The sequence below is a fragment of the Barbus barbus genome (assembly GCF_936440315.1).
Source record: "Barbus barbus genome assembly, chromosome: 29".
NCBI classification, from domain to species: Eukaryota; Metazoa; Chordata; class Actinopteri; order Cypriniformes; family Cyprinidae; genus Barbus; species Barbus barbus.
The window spans coordinates 14,339,854-14,366,601 of record NC_136757.1 but is presented as its reverse complement, the minus strand read 5'-3'; the positions used below and the strand labels follow the sequence as shown (position 1 = coordinate 14,366,601).

General features: G+C 36.0%; 3 protein-coding genes across 6 annotated transcripts in view; 2 read left to right on the top strand and 1 right to left on the bottom strand.

The window, feature by feature from the left end:
- The window catches only part of LOC306849442 (dedicator of cytokinesis protein 8-like), a 48,602-nt gene extending 37,529 nt beyond the window's left edge, over positions 1-11,073 (bottom strand). The window contains exons 1-2 of one of the 2 annotated variants that reach the window (XM_079384465.1): positions 10,925-11,073; positions 4,089-4,176 (exon numbers count right to left, since the gene is read on the bottom strand). In XM_079384465.1, the coding sequence (XP_079240591.1) occupies positions 4,089-4,176; positions 10,925-10,977 (141 nt within the window). In that variant the 5' untranslated portion in view covers positions 10,978-11,073. Of the gene's footprint in view, positions 1-2,567; positions 2,658-4,088; positions 4,177-10,924 lie in introns of those variants that run through there. The other variant, XM_079384466.1, reaches the window with a different exon arrangement.
- Positions 10,850-24,791, top strand: LOC306849445 (zinc-regulated GTPase metalloprotein activator 1-like). 3 transcript variants are annotated; one of them, XM_079384474.1, is made up of 16 exons: positions 10,850-11,200; positions 12,159-12,286; positions 12,472-12,558; positions 12,930-13,026; positions 13,856-13,947; positions 15,575-15,634; positions 15,725-15,762; positions 18,001-18,047; positions 18,826-18,912; positions 20,140-20,184; positions 20,630-20,686; positions 21,357-21,408; positions 22,554-22,622; positions 22,737-22,802; positions 22,999-23,128; positions 23,277-23,864. In XM_079384474.1, exons 2-16 carry the CDS (start codon positions 12,187-12,189, stop codon positions 23,348-23,350), a joined length of 1,101 nt encoding a protein of 366 aa, XP_079240600.1. In that variant the 5' UTR covers positions 10,850-11,200; positions 12,159-12,186; the 3' UTR covers positions 23,351-23,864. The 3 variants fall into 3 exon arrangements, with proteins under 3 accessions (XP_079240600.1, XP_079240598.1, XP_079240599.1); XM_079384472.1 differs by lacking the exon at positions 10,850-11,200 and adding an exon at positions 11,907-11,999 and having other exon boundaries at positions 23,277-24,791; XM_079384473.1 differs by lacking the exon at positions 10,850-11,200 and adding an exon at positions 11,909-12,082 and having other exon boundaries at positions 23,277-24,791.
- A 986-nt stretch (positions 24,792-25,777) lies between these two features.
- LOC306849086 (forkhead box protein D5-like) lies at positions 25,778-26,719 on the top strand (the record flags this gene model as incomplete). Its single annotated transcript, XM_079383942.1, has 1 exon — positions 25,778-26,719. One exon carries the CDS (start codon positions 25,778-25,780, stop codon positions 26,717-26,719), a length of 942 nt encoding a protein of 313 aa, XP_079240068.1.
- Between the last annotated feature and the right edge of the window lie 29 nt (positions 26,720-26,748).

Sequence of the window (26,748 nt, the reverse complement as noted above, 5' to 3'; positions counted from 1 at the left end):
ATCACATTGTATGATTTTTGAATAATTAATTTCCATTTTATTGCATGAAATAAGTATTTGATACAATAGAAAAATAGAACTTATTTAGTACAGAAACCTGTGTTTACAATTACAGAGGTCAGACATTTCCTGTAGTTCTTGACCAGGTGCACACACTGCAGCAGGGATTTTGGCCCACTCCTCCATACAGGTCTTCTCCAGATCTTTCAGGTTTTGGGGCTGTCGCTGGGCAACACAGAGTTTCAGCTCCCTCCATAGATTTTCTATTGGGTTCAGGTCTGGAGACTGGCTAGGCCACTCCAGGACCTTGAAATGCTTCTTACGGAGCCACTCCTTAGTTGCCCTTGCTGTGTGTTTGGGGTCATTGTCATGCTGGAAGACCCAGCCACGACCCATCTTCAATGCTCTTACTGAGGGGAAGGAGGTTGTTGCCCAAAATCTCGCGATACATGGCCCCATCCATCCTCCCCTCAATACGGTGCAGTCGTCCTGTCCCCTTTGCAGAAAAGCACCCCCAAAGCATGATGTTTCCACCCCCATGCTTCACGGTTGGGATGGTGGTCTTGGGATTGTACTCATCCTTCTTCCTCCAAACACGGCGAGTGGAGTTTATACCAAAAAGTTCTATTTTGGTCTCATCTGACCACATGACCTTCTCCCATGCTTCCTCTGGATCATCCAGATGGTCTTTGGCAAACTTCAGACGGGCCTGGACATGTGCTGGCTTGAGCAGGGGGACCTTGCGCACTGCAGGATTTTAATCCATGACGGTGTAGTGTGTTACTAATGGTAACCGTTGAGACTGTGGTCCCAGCTCTCTTCAGGTCATTGACCAGGTCCTCCCGTGTAGTTCTAGGCTGATCCCTCACCTTTCTCAGGATCATTGATACTCCACGAGGCGAGATCTTGCATGGAGCCCCAGTCCGAGGGAGATTGACAGTCATCTTGAATTTCTTCCATTTTCTAATAATTGCACCAACAGTTGTTGCCTTCTCACCAAGCTGTTTGCCTATTGTCCTGTAGCCCATCCCAGCCTTGTGCAGGTCTACAATTTTGTCCCTAGTGTCCTTAGACAGCTCTTTGGTCTTGCCCATAGTGGAGAGGTTGGAGTCTGATTGCATGACTGAGTGTGTGAACAGGTGTCTTAACGAGTTCAAACAGGTGCAATTAATACAGGTAATGAGTGGAGGATAGGAGGGCTTCTTAAAGACAAACTAACAAGTCTGTGAGAGCCAGAATTCTTGCTGGTTGGTAGGTGATCAAATACTTATTTCATGCAATAAAATGGAAATTAATTATTCAAAAATCATACAATGTGATTTTCTGGATTTTTTTTATATTCTGTCTCTCACAGTTGAGGTGTACCTACGATGAAAATTACAGATCTCTCCATTCTTTGTAAGTGGGAAAACTTGAAAAATCGGCAGTGTATCAAATACTTATTTGCCCCACTGTAACTATAACAATAAAACATTTTCAAAACAAAGTATCATATCTAAAGCACGTAAAGGTGTAGATGTTGAATCTCATCACAGCAGACATCAATAAACAATCAATCTATAAGTTTGTTATATAATGAAAATATATATAATGCCTCAGAGTAAAAAATAAACAGGGTAATTGTGAGAACAGATAAAATGAGCTTCATACTTTTTGTGAGATACAAGAAATACTGTAAAGTTGCAAACTATGAAATGATCACAAAATATGGAGGACCTCGAGGTACAGTATAAGGTCACAATTGTGATATATAAAGTGATATAGTTGCAATTGGATTAAATAAATTTGCAACTGTGAGAAATAGTCACAAGTGTGTGAAATAAAATCACAACTGCAATCACAATTGAGAGATATGAGGTTGCAATAGCATGATATAACTGCAATTATGAGAAACAGTCACAATAGTGGGAAATAAAATCTATTAGCTTTTATTTATTTACTCTAAGGTGGAAACAGGCATCCATAGATTTTTGCATAGCAAGTGCTTGCTTACATCTCTGATGTCTACCTGAGGTAGTACAGGGAACAAATTTTGGGCATAATAATAACTGTGAAAAGCCTTTGTATTTAAATATTGCAACTGTTCAAAGATTTTTTTGCTGTGTGGTTTGATTACATCAGCAGCAGCTGACAAGGGAGGAGCAGAGGGTAATTGTTGATGAATACTGATATAGTCTACGGGTGGAGGTGTTATTTCTGTAGCTCATGTAACCTCATTCACTCAAAAGCAGCGACGGGAAACAAAAAGACATTCGAGTGCAATGCATTTCTTAGAGAAAATAGGAAATAAAAATACTCTGACTTCCATTTAATTGTATTATTTAACACAAAGGTTTAAATGTAAGTTTCTCATCCTGAGGCCTAATTGTGCTTTTTGGAACATGAAAGCAACCACAAAACAGTTCCCGGTCTATATTCAACAACATCAAGCTTAATATAACCCACCCAGGCTGTGTGCATTGTGCAAATTTAGCTTAGAGTTTCATTTCTGCATCTACCAATTGAATCCAACCAACATACAGCAGACAGAGCAAGTGCATCTGAAAAGGATGAAAGAAAATACTCACCAAAAAATTATTACGAACAAACTACGAGACGACTGACAAGATGGCGTTGCCCGGAAATAAAAACGACTTGTTTCTGCACAACTCTTCCTTAATAGGTTTGAGCCGCATGAAGCAGTCTAAATTTTGTGGGTTCCAAAACCAGGATATGACATCACAACCACTTCCCTTACTAGCTATGACGAAATAGCAGGGGCACATATGCACTCATAAATAAAGTCAAAAATGTAAAGATAATTTAAAATCAAATTATGAGTCCATATTCTGCTTTCAACTTTAAGAAACGCTGAAGGAGTTATATGATCACTGTCAAGAAAGTGAGAGGTATTGTAGACTATTTTTGTATGTTTACAGTGGTGCATGAAAGGGTTACAATAAGATAGTAGTGAGATAGCTAATAAACAAGAATGCAGATGCATAATAAAATACTTTACTAACAATTAACAATTGTGCCATGCTATTGTTTAAAATGATTGTTTTAAAATGAATGCTGAATTGAAGGGTTTCTTGTACTGTAAGATACATGTATACACATCAGGGCGCTATAATACGTAAACAACTGAATTTATCAAATATGAAAGAATTATGACTACTTATCAATCATTTTAACACATTATTACTGAAGTATAATCTGTGTTTAATCCCGAGAATAGCAGTTTTTCATCTTTCAAAATCCTAACATTAACATTTGCCTTTCACTGCAATCTGTCTATGTGAAAAATGGGAAAACATCACAGGGAAGATTATGTTTCTATGAAGTCAACAGCTTCTAAAATCCATGGATATTACAGATGAGTGAGTGTGTGTGTGTGTGTGTGTGTGTGTGTGTGTGTGTGTGTGTGTAAGCACCAGCTGCAGTGGTCTGGTGGCCTGGGCTCTGACCCATTTTCAGCATAGAGGAAGCACAGACAGGTTAGAGCTTAAATATATGTGCACACACACACACATTTTGAACTTCCAATTAATTTTTAATGTTATTAACAAAAATGAAATAAAAACAATTTAATATAATTTTTTTATAAATTTAAATATTACATAATCACTTACATTTTTGTAATATTACACACACACACACACATATATATATATATATATATAATATTATATGTAAATTATTATTAATATATAAACTTATATAGATACATTTTTAAAATTACATTTTTATGATATATATTAATGTATTTATAAAATTTGATATAATTAATTAAATCAATTAATCCATTAAATTCCTATACAAAATCTTTTGACTGCTCAATCCCATGATTGACCAATCAGAGAGCAGTATTCCAGAAAGAAATATGAAAAATATAAACAAATCTTCTTACCATTCTTTTTAAATGGAATCAAATTAGACAGTGATGTGACAGACATTTACCCACACCTATTCCCACTTACAGAATAAAGTGTTTATAAACATATATCCATGTATAATTTACGAATGACCTGTTTGTATGTTCAGAATCAGTTTGAAGCTACTGAGCTGGATTCTACTGAAGTATTTATCAGTGAAAGTGCAGCACTCACTATGTTGAAGCTGTAACTGTGCCGGTGGTGAGGAAGGGAACCATGGCTTATCCCACTGAAGTGTCTCCGGATCTCCGCCGAGGAGCGTCTGAGATGAGAGAGAGGAAGATGAGGATGAAGAGGGTGAAGAGGAAACAGAAAATAAGGTACAACACAGGATTATTTTCCAGCAAGAGGTTTTGGGCAGGCACCAGGTGCTTGTTTACACACTCCTCTCAGTGTGTATGTGTGTGTGTGTGTGTGTGTGAGAGAGAGAGAGATGCAAAGTTACACACACTGAATGAACCTCCCATCAATTACCTCATTCATTACTCGTCATTAAACACACAGACCCCTCATTAAACTGAAGTTACGTGTCTCAGTAACTGTGTAGTTCATGGTCACCTCCACCCAAATATTAATAATCATACACCTAATATTTGGCCATTTCGAACGAGAGATAAAATGTGAGACATAAAGTTGCAATTTGTGAAATATAAGATTGAAATGAAGTAAAAAAGGTTGAAATTAAAAATCCAAATTGCAAGAAATAAAGTTGCAGTTGAGATATAAAGTTTAATTTCTGAGAAAACAGTTTCAATTATGATATACATCACCAAGTTGAGATACAGAAGAGTAAAAAGAAAGTTTGCGGTGGAAAAGGGATTTTCATCTAGTTTGCGAGGTTTTTTGGGGGGAATTTATTAAGTAGGCTATTGCGTAAAAAAAAAAAAAAAACTAAAATGTTTTCACTTTAGGTGTACATCTCAACATCCTTTATTAAACTGTATGTAATAACTAATACATATCAACCAGCAGCCACCTTGCTCTCTAGCTATCAGTATCACCTTAAAATATCCGTATCAGTCAACCACAGATTTGAACCCACAACATTTGCATTATCAGGTCAGTTCCTTAAGTACTCAGGCTACTATAATCCCAAAGCTTTTTGTACATTATTATATTCATTCATTTGTTGTATTAATGATATCAAATAATTCATTGTATACTTTTGGCAGCGGGTGAGTAAAACAACAAACCCTTCTGCAACATGCAGTAATCAGCTTTGAAACTCATGCTGTGAGATTCCTAAATGAACCATAAAATTATTTAGGCACTCTAATGACATGTTCCCCAAACATTGGATAGGGTGTGCTGATGAGTGTGTGCGTGTGTGTGTGTGCGCGCACCGTGGTGCACCTGTGCTTCCTAACCACTCCAGGCAAAGCAGAATAAAATCAGACTGGCTGTGTCCCATATTTCTCTGTCCCACTGCAGCATCACTGATTAAATGAAAAATCACAGTGTAAAAACGACACAGCATGAGATTTACTTTGAATTTAGAGCATACTCAAGTGAATTCAACACCTCCAATACAACCAAGTTACCACTTAAGCAGGTAGTTATGATTCTCATTTTCACACCTAAATCACTTCAGTCACATTCCCACAATGCAGCCTGTTTAACTCCTAACCTCCATTGATTTCATCAGAAGGATTCGCCTCAGAAGCAGAGAGGTATTGAGTTTGGCAGCCAGCCCTCTAGGCCACGATACAACAGAGTGCTATTGTGCACCCGCTTATCAAAAGTCCTAAAAAATGGGTCACCACTCATAACACTGTGTTGTTTCTTCCCAAACTCATTTACACAGATTGTCTGTTGTAGGATAATTGGGTTTCTGTAATCATGTGCACTTTATATTCAATGTTTCCTTTGCATCACATTAATAACTTGCATTTTAAAATACATAAAAATAGAAAACAGTTCTTTCAAATTGAATATTTTACAATATTACTGTATTTTTTTTATCAAATAAATGCAGCCTTTGTGAGTACGAGACTTCACTTTAGAAATATAAAAAAATAAAAGTCTTACAGAACCCAAACTTTTGAAATATAGTGTGTTTCCAAGATCGTTATGAACATAGCATTCACACAAAAGGCCAATAACAAAATGAACAGTAACATAATCTGTTAAATCAAAAAATGTTGTAGCTGCTGTTCTTGTTTTTCAGGACTCTGGTAACTTGTGCCAATTCAAACTATCAACTCAAAAGGCTAGTGTTTAAAAACTAGAGTAGATTTGTTGAATTATTAAATGGGATTTATTTGTCACTGCTTTCCGAGAAAATATCCACAAAATCAGCTACAGACTTCGTTAACAACTTAAAAGTCAAGTCTGGGGCAGAAGAGCATGCAAATTTTCTAAACCACAGGGCAAAGACAAACAGGAGTGAATTATAGCATGCAGCCTTTCTATATACTGAAGACAGATCACAGAATACAGCACAGAGTATTTAGTACTGCAACACATTCACGATTCGTTCATAATAGTTCACGTCATAATAGAACAAAGGTCAAACCTCATGCAAGGCGAAACACCAGCTGAATTTATAAAACAAACACATTACAAAATCACATTTCTCTATAAAAGCAAAGAAAGACATATCAGATCTTTTATAGGATAACCAGGCATTCAGTCGTAATGGTAAGAGTTCTACGACAAAAGTCACTATGAAGAAAAACCAATTAAACATAAAAGGCTGAGATGGGTGTGAGCTACATTTTACACTCCACAAAAATGTTACAGTCTTTAATATGACTAGAATGTTCATCACAACAAAACAGCTCAGCTGATGGTGTTTTTGTGTTATCATGGACTGTTCTCTGCACTGGAGGTAATGACATAGGGTGCAGAGAGATGAGTCTCAATTTGACCCTCCTTCTGTTCCATTGGCTTTCCATGAACTTTAACAGGAGCTGTAATTATTGGGAACATTTCACACAACAAACACCCACGACATGTGAGGAGCTCACACTTTATGAACAGCCATCCTGATTTTGTTACAGACTTTTTGAAGATATGATTACAAAGATCAGAACTCTTTTCTAATGCAATCTGATGACTGTAAGAATTTGGGTCATTTTGTTCACTACTTTAGAGATTACTCAACCAGGTACTAAAGAACTTCTGAAGGGTGGAAGTGGAAGGGATGGAGCAAGTTCTGTCTGTGCTACTTTTTAAATTGCTGGACTCTATACAAACGTCAGGCAGATGCCTTTGGTCATTTAGCCATGTCTTTTCTTGCAACATGAATGTTTTTAAAGGGATAGTGTCGTTGAAATATTGCAGCGATAATATCTCAGATAATTATCTAGTTTCGTGTATATTCCATATAGCTAAAGCTGTAAAGCCAACTCCTTGTTACAAATATGGTAGAACCATTACTTCTACCACAAAAGACTACTTTATAAATAATCTTCCTGACTTATCTCAATTCCTCAATTCCAAACCAACAACCTGTATTTTACACCCTGTTCAATCTAAGCTCCTAAAAGAGGTGCTTCCAGAAGTAATAGATCCTCTTCTGAATATTATTAACTCATCATTGTCATTACGATATGTCCCAGAAACCTTCAAACTGGCTGTTATTAAACCTCTCATTAAAAAACCACAACTTGACCCCAAAGAATTAATTAATTACAGACCGATCTCTAATCTCCCTTTTCTGTCAAAGATATTAGAAAAGGTAGTATCATCACAACTATGTTCCTTCTTAGAGAAAAATTATATATGCGAGTAGTGGAGTACCTCAAGGCACACTTTACATTTTACTCTTGGGAGATATCATTAGGAAACATGGTGTTAGCTTTCATTGTTATGCTGATGATACCCAGCTCTAGATTTCTTCGCAACCTATGCTCTCAATGTCAAATGCAGAAACATTTATTCATGCATTCATGACCTCGAGGTTAGATTATTGTAATGCTTTATTGGGTGGATGCTCTGCACGTTTAATAAACAAACTCCAGCTGGAGAGTTCTTACTAGAACCAGGAAGTATGAATCAACTGGTCAGATTTGTTCTTATTTTTCCCCATTGCAGATTGTGTATGATGACAAGGGACTGTAAAACATAAGTATTAAGTACAGCCATGAAAGCGGCAGCCACATTCTAAAGAGAGCGGACTATGATTGTTTGTCTTAGCCGTCACAGCCAAGTATGATTGTGGGTCAGGGTGCCTCACAGAACACTATTGTGCAAGAACACCTCTCTAGTGTGTAACTTCCCTTGAAGGTCATCAGCTGAATATAACCGAAATTAAAGAACTATTCTCGTGATCCTGTCGAGCATTTCCTTCAACTACAGCCTTTCTGCTGACCGAGGGCTGAAATATTCCTCCATGCCCCTGGAAAAATCAAAGGATTATGAAAAAGAAGATGGAATAAAGAGCAAACAAAAACCCCAGGGCATTCTTCTCTAGTACAAAACACAGCTGTGCTCAGAGGACTTTTCATGTGTGAATGCATCCTTCATGCAAATAAATGTGTGGTCACTGAAAATGAGAAGGGACACGGAGGGTGGTGCATGAGCCAGGAGAAATCTGCAGCGTATGCGCTGACGTTTTTCCCCTATCTGCACGAGACAGCATGAGTTCAGCTTGTGCAATACAGCAGCTGCAGCCACAGCAAGTATCGGCCCCCAGTGAGATGCGCTGGTCAGGCTGCACTTGCATGAATATCTGGGAATCATTCATTCTGTTAGCTGATGAGCTCTGGGCTTTGTACTGCTTGACATTGTTTTAGAGACACACTGCTTATAATCTCTCTTTACCATCAGTGAGTCCTTCTGAATTCCTTGCAACGAGGAAGTGAAACAGTGACTGTTAATTGCTTAATCATGGTTACCCAATATTGTTGTGACAATGAACATAAACCTAGAGCTCACTATAAAATAGAGATGTACTGACACAATTGACAGGCGATCTGGCCAATCATAATGCTGAATCTGCCATTTTTGTCTGACAAATAAACCAGACAGGAAAGTAGATTGTGTATTGACATCTTTATGCGGATGAAACAAGATATCTTCTGATGTTCATTCATGTTTATTTCATGCTATAACTAGTAAAGAGGAAGAAATGATCGGTTCACTTGCCGCTTGAACTGAGGCGCTACAGGGATCTGTCACGACACAATAGAGAGCCACAAAACGGTATTTGTTGTTTGAATTTCTTAAAAAAAAAAAAAGACTAAATTTGAAAGTGGAAACTTTGTTTCATACCAAAAGTAACCTGCTCTGTCTTGTCTATCGGCATGTTGTCAGTGTCCTCGTTGCTCCACAATGTATTTTTCACTGCGAGAACATAATGTGTGGCTGTGTTTTTTGTCATTTTTCGATATTGGATATTTAATTGTGCAGCTCATTACATTTAGATTACCTTTGCCATCATCTAACACTCACAACTGATCTGTAAAAACGTTAATAATCTAATAATAATGTAATCTTTACCAGCTATCAAAATGAATATCCATTTTTTATACTGTCGTACATTATAATACTGTGATGCATAAATTCACTGCACTTCATTAATTCACATCATCTTAAGTTTTTTTTTTTTCATTTTGACAAAATATCATTTAATATTAACTATTTTTACTTATTGGCCATAAATAATAATAATAATAAAAATGATAAAAACCCAATCTCACAGGAAAACATAACTATTTTACAAGCTCTCGGATTTCAACAAAAATATCTTAATTTGTGTTTCCGAAGATGAACGAAGGTCTTACGAGTTTGCAAAGACATGAGGGTGAGTAATTAATTGAAATGTTTGTGTGAACTATCCCTTTAATATCAACTAATAACTAATATAGTACCAATATCAAAGTTATCATCTCCACAACAGACTGTTCAGAAAGCTACATTACATAGGTATCTTTTCTTGTTTTTGTAATCAGTACAAGCAAGGGTATCAAATACTGATGCTGATCAAGCACAATATGCTGCTGAACATGTAAAATACTGTTTTTCAGATTTAGCAAAGCCATTAAATGCTCACTATGGGTGATGTATAGCTACTGAAGATTGATTGCTTGTCATTTAAAAAAAAAATCAAAACACGAGTACACAGACAGCAGCCTGAGATTCAGTGCAAAATTGCAACATGTCATCTTGGTATGGATCAAACCTGCAGCATCTTCATTACAAGCCAAAAGCCTTTAACTTCAACCACCATGAAGTGGTACTTTTAATTTACAAAACACAGCATATCTGAGTTCCTCAGATGAACTAGTGGTTAAACACATGTGACACTCCACTGCATGATTCCCACAATCTGCTGGAAAAAATGGAGTGTGGCATATGACAGTTATGTTATGAATGAACCTTTGTGTGCCTGTGTGACATAAACACACAAGACCTAATACCGGTCATTACACTGTATATGAGTACTTTGTTCCCTTTGTTTTATTACCAGACTCCCTTCTTCCACCATGTCCGTATATTCATTTCCTCCACACCTGTTGTGCGATAAAACAGGAACAATACAAACTTCCATCTTAACTTTACACCTAACAGAGGCCAGTGCTGACTCGTCATAACCAGAGGAAAAAAGGGGGCTTGTGGAGGAAATGATCAAATAGACAGGAGATCCATATTTAGAATTACACGGAAATTAATGAAAATTGCACTCAAATGCTTTGACATATTTTTTCAATCATTCTTCCTTTCTTATCCCTGAAGGGATACATGTGGAAAGCCTCTGGACCTCAATAACTTTTACAGCACAGATGTATTTGAATGTAGACCATCTGCATACTGAAACTGACAGGTTGCTATTAATACTTCAGTTAAAAGCTTTTTTTAAAATTAGATTTCCATAATGAAGACAAAAAAAAATTAATATACTGAAGTCTCATGGTGCCAGACTTATTCCAAACGTGTAGCTGCCTGTTCCGGAATTCACCAAAACTCCCTGTAGATTTAACACTGACTGCGGACAGACAGCTCAGCTTCCCTGGGATCTGTCAGTGCACGAGCTATGAGGTCCAGCCAAAGGAAATGAGCATTACCTGTTGATTTTGAGAGCGAATGCTCTCCGCTCTGACGCTGACAGAGAAGCCATGCGAGTCTGATCTCAGTCCACGCAGAGCCGCAGAGAGCAGGACGGAGCCGGGATGGTCGCTGATGGCATCGCAAGCCTCATCTTCGCGGTATCAGTGGCTTTGCTGGGCGGAAACTTCCGCATTTTAACTTCAACCCAAACAGAGTGGATTTACACTAGAGAGAGAGAGAGAGAGAGAGCGAGAGAGAGAGAGAGAGACTTAACGATGTTGTGAAGATTAAGGGTGGGTTTACTTAAACAAATGGGTGACGACAGATAGCAGTACATTATAAACAAAAATACCGGTTTACTTTAAGATGTGGAAAAAACAAAACAAGCTTGGATATCTTTTTATCCACAAAATATGTTTGATAAAATATGATTAAAAAAAATATATGTTTATGTTGGTCAAGTTGCTGAATGAAATGAAATCTAGTCAGAGATGTGAAATAGGACAGCAGCGACCCCTGTCGGATATGAATTGCGCTCAAACAATAATATTATTTATTATACATTACAGCATTTTGTAACGATTTATTAATATTTTGAATTCATTTCTATTTTCATTTTATGAGCTGTATTTAATTCATTTTAATATTGTGCTTTTGTCGGTTTTAATATTTTTTTTAATAATTCTGTTTAGTCAACATTTACCGAAATATAAAATGTATAAAAGTAAAGTACTTTTCTGTAAATTAACGTTATATTTTCTATATAAATATAAAAATCTTAGTTTGTTTATGTGGTAAGTGAATAGTTTGCTAACAGGTTTTCTTCTATTCTATATAAATCAGGGGCATATTTTTTTTTTAGAATTATCACCATATTTAGCTTAATGCTTTCTTTTATTTATTTATTTGTATATTATTATTAAATACAATGCTAAACACAGTAGGTTTAAACACCATTCACATCATACTTTAAGTAGGAACTGTACCTTCAGCCAAAGCGCAGCTCGGACCGTGATTACATACGCACCAGCATATCGCTCTGTGAAGTAGCGCTCTTTTATTACAAACTGGACGACAGCTCTCACTCTGCAGGTCATGTTTTAAAGTAGTACTTCAAATATAATATATGTCAGATTTATGTTCGACATCCCCTGAGCGAGATGACACTACGCTGAGTAATTTCAACACTGAAGAATGAATATCTCTTGTCATGCCATATATGTATATAAACTCCTGTGTGTGTGTTTATAGACTCTCATTAGTCCAGGAGAGCTCAGTAATGGAGGAAGAGGATGAATGTCCGGAGTTAGTTCCCATCAAGGAGAAGGAAACCGGACCTACTCTTCAGATACCGGTTACCATCATCTCTGGATACTTGGGTCAGCATAGAAAAAGAACAAACCATAAAATATTTGCTTTCATAAATATAATTCATGTAGACCACAAATCATACTTTTGAAAGCAAAATAATAATAAAAAAAGATGCTCATAATACAATGATGAAAATATGTGTTACTCTATATACCCAGTAGCTTGAATTTATTTCTCTCTTTTCCAAATACAGGTGCTGGAAAGACAACACTTTTGAACTACATATTAACAGAGCAACATAATAAACGAATAGCTGTCATTCTTAATGAATTTGGTGAAGGTAAGTTATAAAATGAGCAAACAAATAAGCAATCAGACCCCTAGATCAGTTTTTATTCCTAGATGCCTTTATGTTTCCTGACAGTTATGACCAGGAGAGGGCAGCAAAGCATTCCCTATTTGTTCTCAGTCAGTGTAATAGAGTAGAACCTTATTGCTTATGGAAGACCTGCATTTTCATTGTGATTTGGTCTCTTTAACATGGTTATCTCTTTCGATGTTTCATAATTATACCGTTAAAATTTGCCATATTTTTTGTAGTTTGGATCATATGAATATTTTGATCAAAAGTGCAGAGATTATTAATGAGCTAATTGGACATTGTAATACTGGGCTACTGAGAGGTTGAACCTGTGCTGTGTTGTTCTGCAGGCAGTGCTCTGGAGAAGTCTTTAGCTGTCAGTCAAGCAGGAGAGCTGTATGAGGAGTGGCTGGAGCTGAGGAACGGCTGCCTGTGCTGCTCTGTGAAGTACGGTTGTTCAGACTACTACTAAATACTAGGACAAAACTAGAATGTGTTGTAATTTGAAGTAGTATGAAGAATAAGCACAGTTCCATCTGGACCACAGAACTGTTTTTTGAATTTTTGTCAAATGGCTTAAATGGGAACCCACTATTTCTGCTTGCCATTACATTCCAGTGATTAATAACTGTTGTCCTTGTTTTTTTCATTTAATTGTTTCTAATTACTGATTATTTATATGGAATTATATAAAAAAAAAAAAACTACTGTTGCATGATAATTAACACGTGCACCACCGTTCAAAAAATTGGAAAGAATACTTTTATTCAGCAAGAAAACATTAAATTGATAATAATATTGAATAATAATAATCAATTTGACAAAGACTTTTTAATGTTACAAAAGATTTGTATTTCAAATAAATGTTGTTAACGTTTTTATATCAACGAATCCTGAAAAAAAAAGATAATCGTTTCCACGAATAGACTGTATTAAGCAAAACAACTATTTTTAATCTTGATAATAATAGGAAATATTTATTTAGCATTAAATCAGCAAATTAAAATGAGATCATGTGACACTGAAGACTTTCAAAATTCAGCTTCGCCATCACAGGAATAAATTGCGTTTTTAAAATATATTCATAATATTATTATATTATATATTCACTATTTTAAATTGTAACAGTGTTTCACATTGTTGTTGTTTTACTATATTTTTGATCAAATAAATGTAGCCTTGGTGAGCGTAAAAGACTTCTTACCAATCCCAAACTAGTGTACTTGCATATATTTAATTATGTCATATAATACATCATCACCCATTGCTTTTACAGAGACAATGGTTTAAAAGCTATTGAAAATCTAATGGAGAAGAAAGGAAAGTTTGACTACATCCTTCTAGAGACGACTGGATTGGCAGATCCAGGTACTGTATTTCATGTACACCAACAGATACGCCTTCGTAACCTGACAAATCTTTTATGGTAGCTAATACAACTATAGGCCATCTTTCTCAAATGTTGGGATCCGTTATTTTTTTGTATAAATGAGGTCTAAAAATATGTACATCCATGTTTATACGGAGTCTTAGATTAGGCTTTGTTAAATGGCTTAGATTGAATTGTAAAGCATTCCTTACTAGTAGCAATCCGCCTTGGTTTAGTCCTTATGTGCATTTAGCTGTTAAAGGAATAGTTCACAGAAAAAAAAAATTGAAGATTTGCAGAGCATTTACTCAACCTTTGGCCATCCAAGATGTTGAAGAGTGCAGTGAATGGGTGCCGTCAGAATAAGAGTCAAAACAGCTGATAAAAACATCACAATCCACACGATTCCTGTCCATCAATTAACATCTTGTGAAGTGAAAAGCTGTCTGTTTATAAGAGTCCTCTATCCAAAATATTGCTTTGTCCAAAAGTCTCATCTGAATCAGGAGGGAAATATGCACAGATCTCAAGCACCGTTTATGACCGAAAACATTCCAAACCAAGACATTAATTGATGAACTGGAGTCATGGGGATTAAGTCATGTAATTCTAAATTTCTCCAAATCTGTTCCACTGAAGAAACAAACTCATCTACATCTTTGATGGCCTGAGGGGGAGTAAATTTTTTGGGTGAACTTTTCTATTAATGCAACCTCAGTTCAAAAGGTTTTTGTTTTTTTTAACGTTGCAGACAGTTTAGACATCTTTGTGAAGAAGGATTTTTTTCCCCTACGTAGCAAAAAGTACTGTAAAGCAATTGAGAGTGAAACCGACATCAGTGGAAAGGCAGGAAGGGTCAGCAGCATCTCTGCAGCCATTCTTGTGTACGTGAGTGACAGGTGTCAAGGGCCAGTGCCGTGCAGGACCCTCAGAGTTCAGACACAAGCCCCTCTTCACTGTCATTGGCTGAGACAGGCCTGTCACTCCTGGGGGCCTCAGGGGGATAAGCCCCTCCCCTTCTTCAGAAGATGCTTGTGGGCTTGAATGGGTTATGTATCTGATGTCTTTCAAGAACATTGCCTTCATTACACTTCTATCAAATATTTATTATGCTTTCTTATTCTACCCTGACAGTTTGACAAAACTCCATTATGTGAACAAGATGGCCTCAAATTGTAACACGAAACTGTGAAATAACTTTTACAAGAAAAGTTGGAAAGCATGGAAACAAACAAAATGTACCTTGTATCTGAAAAATTTTAAGCCACCCATAAAATTTAGGCCTAGTTATGCATTTTAAAACGCATACCTACACCCACAACCTGTTTAAGCTGTTTTAAGGCAAAAAAGTATCCAGTAACTAGATATACACTGCAAAACCTAATAAAATGCTACAATGAAGCATATAATATAATCAAAATGAATTTTTTGCCAAACCTTCCAGTAGTGAGTGCTGTGAAACTAATTTTTTTATATTAAAAAAAATATATGTTTTTCCAATGGTAATTCAATTGTGTTTTCTCATTTGTATATTTACAGTAAATAGAGAGATAAAAAGTAAATAATTATTATTATATGTGTGTGTGTGATTTTGTACAATTGATTTATAAATGTTTTCCAAATCAGGAGCTGTTGCTTCCATGTTTTGGGTTGATGCAGAATTAGGGAGTGATGTCTATCTGGACGGTAAGAACCTAAACTAATAAATGCTGCCTCGGATGAAGTCATTGATAGTTTATCTGTCAATGTAATACAATGTCCTTATCTCCTACATAGGTATTGTCACAGTTATAGATGCTAAATATGGGATGCAGGTAAGTTGTTGTCAAACCACAGACTAATTTTTTCCCCCTTTTTAGTACAGTAATTTTTAGTAATTGATGCAACAACAAAAAAACACACACACAATGGAAATAAAAAAAGGGTAAATAATAATATATAAATCAATAAATATGAAATATATATATATTTTTAAATAAACATAAAAGTGAGATTTTTTTTAATCCAGAAAAAAATATTCAATTATAGAAAATTATTAGTAAAATAATTGTATATGAATATGAAATGTGAAATATAAAATGTATATGAAAAATATATTAACGTTCAGTAATATTAAAATAAATCAAAGATATTAGTTTGATACAAAATAAATTCAAATAATAAATGATAAAATATTAAATAGAAAAATATATTTAAAATGATTAATATTCAAATGTAATATTTAAAACTTATATTCATTTACTTGTATTTTAAATTGTATAGTTAATCATTGTTTTGGCCTTGTATTGATTAAAGAAGCATGCTTTACATAAAAACAAAACGAAGGCATTACATTTTCTTGGTTTTTACAGAAAATTATTTTATTTTATATTAGCCTTTAAGTATCATGTCCTACTGAAGTATCTCCCCCCTTGCTGTTCCTCTTCACACTTCAGGCTGGGAGCGGGACAGTGGTACTGACACCTGGATAATAGGCTGCAATTTAGTGGTGTCAGTCTTGGTAAGTCAGTATTTTTATTGCAGAGGTGGCACTGCGGCCCTCTGGGGTTCTGTGAGTGCCTGTTGAGGTGAAGACGGGAGGGCTTGATAGAAACTGTAGAAATAATGGATATCAAGGCAAATCACTCTAATAGGCCTGTCACCCTTTGTCCTGCTCTTTCATTGTCACATGATATATTCATCCATACAAGAGATACTTTGGGTGGTGGGGGGTTTGACTTGCACAGACATGCCCATCAGGTGGCCTCGTGTGCCGTGATCTCTGCCAGTTGGTTTAAAATTTGTGCAGACAGATGATGAGGCTCGTCTCGCTCCCAGAGCTCAATGTTAGTAGATATTGAACACAGACAATGAGACATGCCTCCTCCCAGTCAGCAGAGATGACTGGCGACACACACAAGAAAATAAATTGGATTGTTTTCAATGAGCAAACTGTTCAGAAGTTATATCCTAGAAATTGGATTTCTTTCAGTGAGTTTGCATCCTGTAATCGCAAAGTTGTCAGTTTGCTCATCTGCACTGATGTTAAAGATGTATTTTCTGGAAGGAAGCTGGACGGAACAGAAGTGCAGAAGTATACAGAAGCTAATGAGACATGAAATGTTCTTATCGTTCTATTAGATCTTACAAATGAAAAAATCCAGACTCTAAATTTTGGTTGCATGAGCCACATTCAAAGCTGCCAAAAAATAGCCAATATACACACCTGTTACTGAATGTCAATTGAATTCTATATCTCTGGCTTGCTGTATTGCTTTGCAACTATAAACAGCTTACTCTTAGTCTAATCAATTATTTTACCTATATTGTCTGAAGAATTATTTGTTCTGATAAATATTATACATAAAGTTATCTATTTACTGCACTTTAGCAAATTGGCCTAGCATATATTTTACATTGTAAAAGTAACCACTCAGTGCCATGATTAGAGGTCTTAAGCGTGAAAGTACATCAAGCTTGGTTGCTTTATTTGAAGACGTAACAAACCATTTGTGTTTGTACTTTTATGTTTAAGATGATAAATATAATAGTGATGTACCAATTTAGTTTTTTTTGTTGTTTTGATTAAAAATATGCCAATAAGGATACATTTATACTATTTTCTCTAAATAAATTTTAAATAAAAAGCTAAAGCCATGTTTGATAATTATTTAGTTTTGTTATTGTGATAACCAATAAATTTTTGACATTAAAATCCCACGCTATTTTAATTAATTAAAATGTTACATTTAATTAAATATAAAACACTGAAAACTAAAATCATTTTAAATGCTAGAAATAAATTTAGATATCACAACATTATAATGTACACTGTGGAAAAAAATGTATATTAATTTAAAAATTTGCTAAATACATTTAACAGTGTTTAAATCATATTTAATAACATAAAAAGAAATTAAAAAATATTATATTCATCCGAGAACCGATATGGTGCTGATATGCATCCCTGAAATATAATCAAAATAACATGTCAATCTTGTATGATTTAATAAGGTTTAATAGTTGTTTTGTATGTGTTATGTAAACATTGTCATTTCCTGTTTGTCTTTTAGCATCTTACAGAAGAGAAGCCAGAGGGTCTTATCAATGAAGCTGCAAGGTAAAATCTTATTTGAGTCATTAATAATATGGTGTTAAAAATACAAGAAAATAAGTTACAGTCTTAACCATTATCAGTATACTACAAGAATCCAAAGGTCAAATTGTCCAATCACCAAGATTTTTATGAGCACCTCTTGTGTGGTCTTTTAAAATTCTATTCATGCATGTTATCTCTATTAAACATGACAGCTGGCGCTAATGTTTGTACAAAAACGTATCCGATTCCAGCCCAGCTCCTTCCACCTCACCTTCTGCAGTCGGGGTGTTTTTGTTGGCATGTTGGAATGCTCACAAGTGTCAGAAGTCATAAAAACCGCTTCTGCTCTCTGTTTATGTTTTCCTACCATGCAAAATGGTGGCGCCTTTTGAGTATGCCATGAACCATGCCACCCACACTCGACCCGACAACAGGCGGGGGGATGGATGAAACACAACAAAGAGTGTTTACACACTTACTCACACACACACACATTTAATTTCAAAGGGAGAGTGGGACATTGAACACTGAGCAATAAAGAAAGTGACAAAAGAGAGGGAGAATGGGATGAGATGTTCTCGTACTGTATTGTTCTATTGATGTATTGTACGACTATAATCACACATACTTGCGTACAGCAACTGAAGATGCATGTAGAAGGGATTTGCTTTTTATGACGAATAATCCATATGCGACCCTCTGAGGTGTCGTCGGCCTTTGTTGCATACACATTTAGGGAAGATGGGAAGCATTTATCAGGTGAATGTGAATTGTACTGAATTCTGCTCTCTGTTTTTAGGCAGATAGCTCTTGCTGATCTGACCATCATCAATAAAACTGATCTAGTGAATGAGAGTGAGTTGGTGGAGCTCAGAGATACGGTGAGGTGAGAACCATAGACCTTTACATTCTTATGTGTTCTTATTGGGGATGGACTGATATTAAAATTCTGGCTTATAATTAAAAGCTGATAATGATTTAACCAATATATGGATATTCAAATTTTGTACTGTTTTATGAATAAATTTAAAAGTAAAATATTGAGAACCTAAATCAATCAGAAGCAATTCAGGCATCACAACATTACATTGTACTCTATAAAAATTGAAAGTTCATTTTGACATTTGCATATAAACAAAAAATGCATTTAAAAGTGTTATTAAATGGTGTGTTAAATCTATTTATTGATTTCGTAATTATTTTGTTTTATTTTGGCTCATAACCAGGGGTCAGTTGCATAAAAGGTTTAGACTAGTCTTAGAAGTAAGTCAGCGATTGTCGAAAAGTTAGAATAATCGAAAAATGTTGATTATTCTAAATTGAATCCAAAAAATAAGGCTGATTACCCTTTGGTTAGCTGCTAGTTGATCAGACTAGTTCTTCAGACAGTGGCTACGTTTATGCAACTGCCCCCATTTCTTATTAAAGTTCTAAACAATTTTGCTTAAATAGATTAGAAATAAAACACCAAAACCTAAAATTAATTGTTTCAAATGCTTCAGTGAATGTAGACATTACAACATTATAATGTATACAATGAACAATGGATATTAATTTGCTAAAAGTTACATTTAACAATGTTATTAAAGTAAATTAGTGTTAAAAATGAACTTTTAATGAATTTTTATATTGGCAAAAGTATAATACCAATATACTGGGAAACCCTAGTTGTACGTTATTCAGTGGATTCTGGTGTCCGTCTCAAACATGTCACATGTCCGACACTTAGGGTTAAGGATTTGAACCCCTAACACAAAGTATTAAACTTTGCTGTGTACTATAGCATAAGCAGATTTCTTATGGGGAAAAAAAACAAACAAAAAACCTTGCTTTTACAGAGGTACCTGAGTCATATCTAAGTACCAGAATATCATTGCAGCCAGAAACCAGAGCACCCTATTAACCACATAGCAACACATTAAAAACCATTCAGTAAACCTTGGCAACCACATAGCAATGTCCTGGCAACCAACCATCACACCCTAATATTGTACTAAAAACCTTTGCGCTTTTTACATTCACTTCAGAAAATGTAAAAGTCTAGTTATAATGATAATTGCATAGATGTCTTTGAGTGTGTTTTAAAGTATGTGCTCTGTCCTCTTCTTCATAGATCAATAAATGGGCTTGTAAAGATTTTGGAGACGCAAAAATCCAGGTGAGAAGATTTGCAGAAACCGCCAATACAAAACCTTTGTGATCTACAGTAAAACATTGTGTGCATATTGTACCATGTTTTTAAGCTCTTTCAAACTTGTTTGATGGATAGAAAGTTCAGAAGAACAATATTTATTTGAAATTTAAATCTTTTATAACATTATAAATGACTTCAGTCACTTTTGATCAATTTAATGCATCCTTGGTGAATAAAAGTAATAATGCCTGTCAAAAAAAAAAAAAACCTTACTCACCCCAAACTTTTGAACAGTAGTGTGTGTTCACTCAGTTTTACAAATTGACCTATAAAAACTTTTAACTTTTCTTTAGCAGTTTTTAGGGCCCTACCAGTTTTAAGACACTCTTTATTCTCTATCATCTATAAATAACATTAGACTAAGTATTTATATATAAATACAAATTAAGTGTATTTTCCTTCTTTATAGGGTTGACCTGTCTCAAGTATTAGATTTACATTCGTTTGATATCAACGATGGTGTAAGGTAAGTGTTTTTGAAGAATACTTGCAAGAATTACTCTACTTGCTTCTTACTGAATTATAGTAGCGATTCTGTTCACCAGTATTTTTCCAGAGGATTTTATGTATCCGATGAGGATCAAACACTCCATTAGCTCATGCTAATGTTGATGACTTACACAAAAACAAAAAAATGAATTACAGTGAGACAGAGTAAATGTGAATAGCTCAGCCCAGCTGCAGAGGATTATAGCAGTGTGTGCAGTAAAGGTACAGAAGCACTTCCACACAGACTGCCTTTCAGCCCCGACTGTGGCCCATTTGCCCCCTGAGCACAGGCTGCTTTTCTGGGATGACCCCCCTCTGGTCTGCTGTGTGGTACTCACAGTCCGACGAATAATCCACAGAGCTACGTTTGCCCTCCCCGAGGGGTCAGAGGCCGCTCACACGTTTTCTTCTTCTTTCTTTCTGTATTAAGCTCAATCTTACTGTTACTAAACCCAAAAGCTCCTGCGCATCACACCAGCACCAGGATTAGGGGCAATGTTGTCAAACCCTTTGAAAGGTTTTAGCTAAGACTATACATCTGTCTGATACATTTGGGTATGTAAGAGGATGTTGTTTATTGAAGGCGTTTGACATCAATCAGTGCGCTTGTTTCACATTTAAATGTCTTGAAATCTTGTGTTCTGCAGGTTAGCTGAAAAGCTGCAGCTGGTGAAAACAAGCCAACCACATCTAGACAAGGTGAAGATGACTCTTTTATGATATTTTTAATCAATGGATTGAATGTTTTTTACTTCTGAATTAAAAAAAAAAAAAGGTCCAGCTTCTCTCCCAGAAGGTTCCTCTCAGGGTTTGTTCAAACCACGAGGTTCAATAAATGTTGAATGTTGTCAATTTCCTTCTATCCTTGAAGCAAACTCTCCATAGGAGCTCTTATCATTAGATGGGTCACTTTCCCGCATCCACCCAGTCTGTTGCACCCTCCCCCTTCAGAGCCAAGCCTCACTGCTCTTTTCATGTAAATGAGAGCCCTGTTTTCTCTTGTTATTCCAAAGGAAAAAAGGAAGTGTGTAACTTTTAACACAGATAAACAATGGTTTAAATATCCGTTAAGGGCTCATGCAACGCTCCAGAGAAGTACTACTTTAGCAACCATTCTGCTGTACAAGTATTTAACACCAAGGGGAAATTCATTCAAGTGTTGTACTGACACCTTTAAAGATAAGTCGTGTTATTATGTTTTTGTTTACAAAATACACCGAAATTAGGGAAATACCTGCTGATGATTTAGTTTAAAATCCACTTTTTAGCATAACAAATAGCACATTTTTACTTTTAAGATTATTGTGCACGCTACCTTTTTACCCATTTTTTAAATAAATTAATACTTTTATTCAGCAAGAATGCATTAAATTGATCAAAAGTGACAGTAAAGACATTTATAATGTTACAAATTCTAATTCATGTAAATGCTGGTCTTATCTTTTTATTCATCAAAGAATACTGAAAAAAATGTTTCACAGCACAGCATTGACGATAATATTAAGAACTGTGTCTTGAGCGGCAAATCAACATATTAGAAGGATTTCTGAAGGATCATGGGATGCTGGTAAATGACTGCTAAAAATTCAGCTTTGCTTCACAGGGGAAAATTACATTTTGAAATATAATAAATTAGTTGTGTATATATAATATAAAATAATTGCAATAATATTTGACAATATTGCTTTTTTATAAAGTTTTTGAACAAATAAATGCAGCCTTGGTGAGCATAAGAGATTTCCTTTAAAAAATAAATCTTACTCTTGAAAGCTATTTGGAGACTTTTGAGATGCTCACATAATTTTGGTTCATGAAATTTCTGACAAATTTTTGTTTTGTTTCAGAGTATGCTGACTATAACATTTGAAGTTCCTGGCAGTGTGTCAGAAGACCTATTAAATATATTCATTCAGGTACAGATAAAGCAAAGCATATGGAAGCATGTAAATAAAATATTTCTAAAATAAAATAGTTACACAGAACAACATCTTTACGAAATGTCTTAAAAATGTAACATTTTTTTGTAGAATCTGCTATGGGAGAAGACATTTAAGAACAAAGCAAGATTGCCAATGGCAGTTATCCGGTTAAAGGTGAGGATACGGTCATCTATATATTCTTTCTCCATACTGTATGTTTTGTCAGCCACCGAAATGGCAAATAATTCTCGAGAATCATCACTTCTGTGAAGTTGTATTGCCTTTGTATATCAACCGTATATCCTGTACAAGCATTCTAATATTCATCAAATCTGTTCTCAGTGTAAATGATTGTTTTGTGTTGTGGCAGGGGATCCTCTCCGTCCAGCAGAAACAAAAGAAGGTGATGTTGCAGGGTGTCCATGAGCTTTATGAGCTGGATGAGACTCCAGAGATCTGGGCAGATCAGGAGCCAAGAATCAACCGACTCGTCTTCATAGGTAAGATCAAATATTCCAGATTTTAACATACAATACATATATACTCTTTGTCAAATTGGCGGTTAAAAGCTATTAAAAAAATCATTGTTTTATTACATTAAAAAATGATTTCATAAATAATTTTCCATTCACTGTCTTCTTACTTCAGGTCGAAACCTTGATGGCGAGATTCTGAAGAAAGAGTTTATTTCAGCCATGTCAACTAAAGACTGCGTGGAGTAGATGATATCTGACTGTGCCACGTATACAAACCATACAACACCCTCAATCTCATCTCAAAGACATTTGTGAAATCACTGGAAAAGACAACCCACAGTTTTAAATGAGTTTGTACCTGGGTTGCAAATCCTGCAACATCTTAATAGGTGCTTATCATGCTCCACAATGTTTTGAATAGAAAAAGTGTTCAAATCTGACACTTATTTCTCTTAAACGTTTACTAAAAATCCTTTAAGCATCTGTACGCAACATTTCAAACCAGTAAAATTTATATTAACTGAAATGTCTTAATGTAATTTATTTTAGATTTCATTTACCGTTTTCTCCAAATATGTATCTGGAAATGCATTATAGTTTGGACACAGTGAAAAACCTCTAGTCTTTATTTTAAGAGTATGTCGGTTAATTTGGGTGATCAATTACTAATAATTTTACATAGACTTTTTCACAGTGTAAAGTGTAAAATAGCAGTAACCAGTAAAATAAATGTAGTCTTGAGTTACTCTTCTAACGTGTTAAATTTGGTGTCAATTTCAATGTGAGGACCATTATTACAAGCACCCACTCAACACTTTCTGTGACAAGGTGAAAATGGCAATTTAACATACATTGCGAAAAATGGTTGGCAGAGTTTACTTTTTGTTGAGTGTCTAAATTATGATGGCTTAGAAGCAAAAGAAATCTCAAGTTACAACTGAAGTTATGTATACTGTATATATGTATACATACACACATACATGTATATATATATGTGTGTGTGTGTGTGTTTTCCATGCTTTGTATTATTAGAAACCTTAATAATCAGTACAAACACTATAAGATGAGTTTAGGTCTTTGGATTTCTTTAAATTGACATATGAATGAGCTCTGTTAGTTTACACAACTTTCAAGTGCTCTCGTAAATTTACATGCATCCACTTCCACACCATCCACAGCTGAGGATGTGAACGGACCCTTTCATTTGCAGTTGAGATGACTGTGAAGAGTTTTAACACATATCCGCGCACAAGAAGGTTTGCTTTGAGGATTGCTGCGCGCATTCATGCCCTCCAATAAAAGGCGCTCCTGGCCTGTAGGCTAAAGCTGCGCCGTTTCCTATTTGATTCTGATGTTGATAGGCTCGTTTATCGGCATTCTTCTTTCAATGCGGGGAGCCGGGCCATGGCCATTTTCATGGCCACACCACCTGCGGGTATCTTGAGGTGACAAACCAAACGAAACCCAGGGGGTATCGGGGGGGAAAATCAGTCTTTTAAACCGGTAGTTAGGCGTGGTGTGAGAATTGACCATCACACGTCCCAGCTCCCACTGCGCTAAACTGCTTCTGAATTGGAGAGGAGTTTTAAAAGACCATCTAAAATATAACGACTGTGTTTGTATTGCAAGTGAATTACGTGGCTTTTATAAGAAAAGGTTCAGTGATGTGACGGATCTAAAACACTTTAAATAAACAAATTAACCAAGAAATAAATCTGTGATTATTTATTTTTTAATTGTCTGTGGTTCAACTGTGTGATTAAAAAGCTCGAATTAGTTTGCCATTATATTTTATCATTATGTATTAAAATAAGGATTACATTTTTATTTTATATTTATGTTTTATTAACATTTTAAATAAATAAAAAAATATTTATTTTAAACATTTTTTAAAGTTTTAAAATAAAGTCAGTGAAACCAGATTCAAAAAAACATTTTGTCCTGATCCTAAGCTTAAAAACGTAGGCTACACTTCAGGTCAAATAACCTAAAGAAAACAACTAATATAGGCCTATTTTAAATGACTACATTAATAATAAAATCTATATTGCCTATATGTTTGAGAAAAAATAGTCTTTTTTACAGTCTTTATTTTTTTCTAAATATGCATGAAACTTGCACATGCGAACATTCAAAAAGTGCATTTTAAAATAAATTGTATCAGTTTAATACTGCAATAATAAAGCTAAAAAGACCTTTACTGAGGATAAAAACGTCTTGCATTGTGTTCCTTATTTAACAAACAAAAGACCGACATAAATATTTATTTGCCAGTACGTTTGTCTAAGTCTCAGTTTAATAGGTTAAAAGAGGAGAATTCATCTTTCATGTTGGCGTTTAAGCTAGTCCTAAAAAAACAGTAGCCTAATAAATATTACATTTGACTGATTGTAGTAGCTACACTTTCATTTCGCCATCTCCTTAGTTTGAGATGCTGTAATTGTGTGTTGAGGATACACGTCTCGTATGCGGACTGTTTTGTTTAAGCAGGTCAAAGTCCCCCACACCTGCCTGACTGTCCTGAATCCCTGCGGTGACACGTCCACCCCTATTGGTCTGACCAAAGACAGAATGCGTGTGGCCTCTCATAAATAGCCCTCATTTCCATGAGTCCTGCAAACCCGGCCACAAGCTTCACCAGCCACAAGTCCACCACATTTGGGGTCTCCAACCATGACCCTTTCCCAGGATTACGAAGAAGTGCAGCGTACCCCCGTCTCTTCTGAAGACGATGAAATAGACATCGTCGGAGGAGACCACAGTGATAGCGACCGAGAGTATTTCATCATGCCTTGCAGGGATCCCACGGAGGCGGACCACTCGGGGTCCGAGTCTTCGGGAGAGAGCGATAGCAGCTTCTCCACCGCGACCGCCCCAAAGCAGACCTCCGCCGTCAAACCTCCGTACTCCTACATCGCCCTCATAACCATGGCGATCCTCCAGAGCCCGATGAAGAAGCTGACCCTCAGCGGCATCTGCGACTTCATCACCAACAAGTTCCCGTACTACAAGGAGAAATTCCCCGCGTGGCAGAACTCCATCAGGCACAACTTGTCACTCAACGACTGCTTCATCAAGATCCCACGAGAGCCTGGAAACCCGGGGAAAGGCAACTACTGGTCCCTGGACCCTGCATCTGAGGACATGTTTGACAACGGCAGCTTTCTGCGCAGAAGGAAAAGATTCAAGAGGAACCAACCCGAGTTCACCAAAGACAACCTGGTGCTTTACCACCCAACGTTAAGTTATCAAGCATATGGGCGACCTTACTGCGTCTCTGGGCCGGTTCCAGCTCAGGCTAATCCTATTGGATATTTGCCAGTGCCGGATGGCATCATGCTGCCACCTCCATATTTCCAATATCAGACTCTCAACATTAAGGTCCATGAAGCTCTAGAAATCCAGCAAAGGCCCGAGCTCAAGACCCAGAAGTGTTCGTTCAGCATTGACAGCATTATGGCAAAGGCGCCTCCTCACAAAAACTCTCCACATCATCTCACACCTGACTATAGTAATGTATTTCCCAGGCCGACATCATGTGTGACTCCATGTTTGTTACCAGTGCCAGCAAGGACTGTTCCTTTCACAGAAACTCTGCGGATGGTGTACTGTTGAACTGTGTCTGGAAAACTCTCCAATTCATT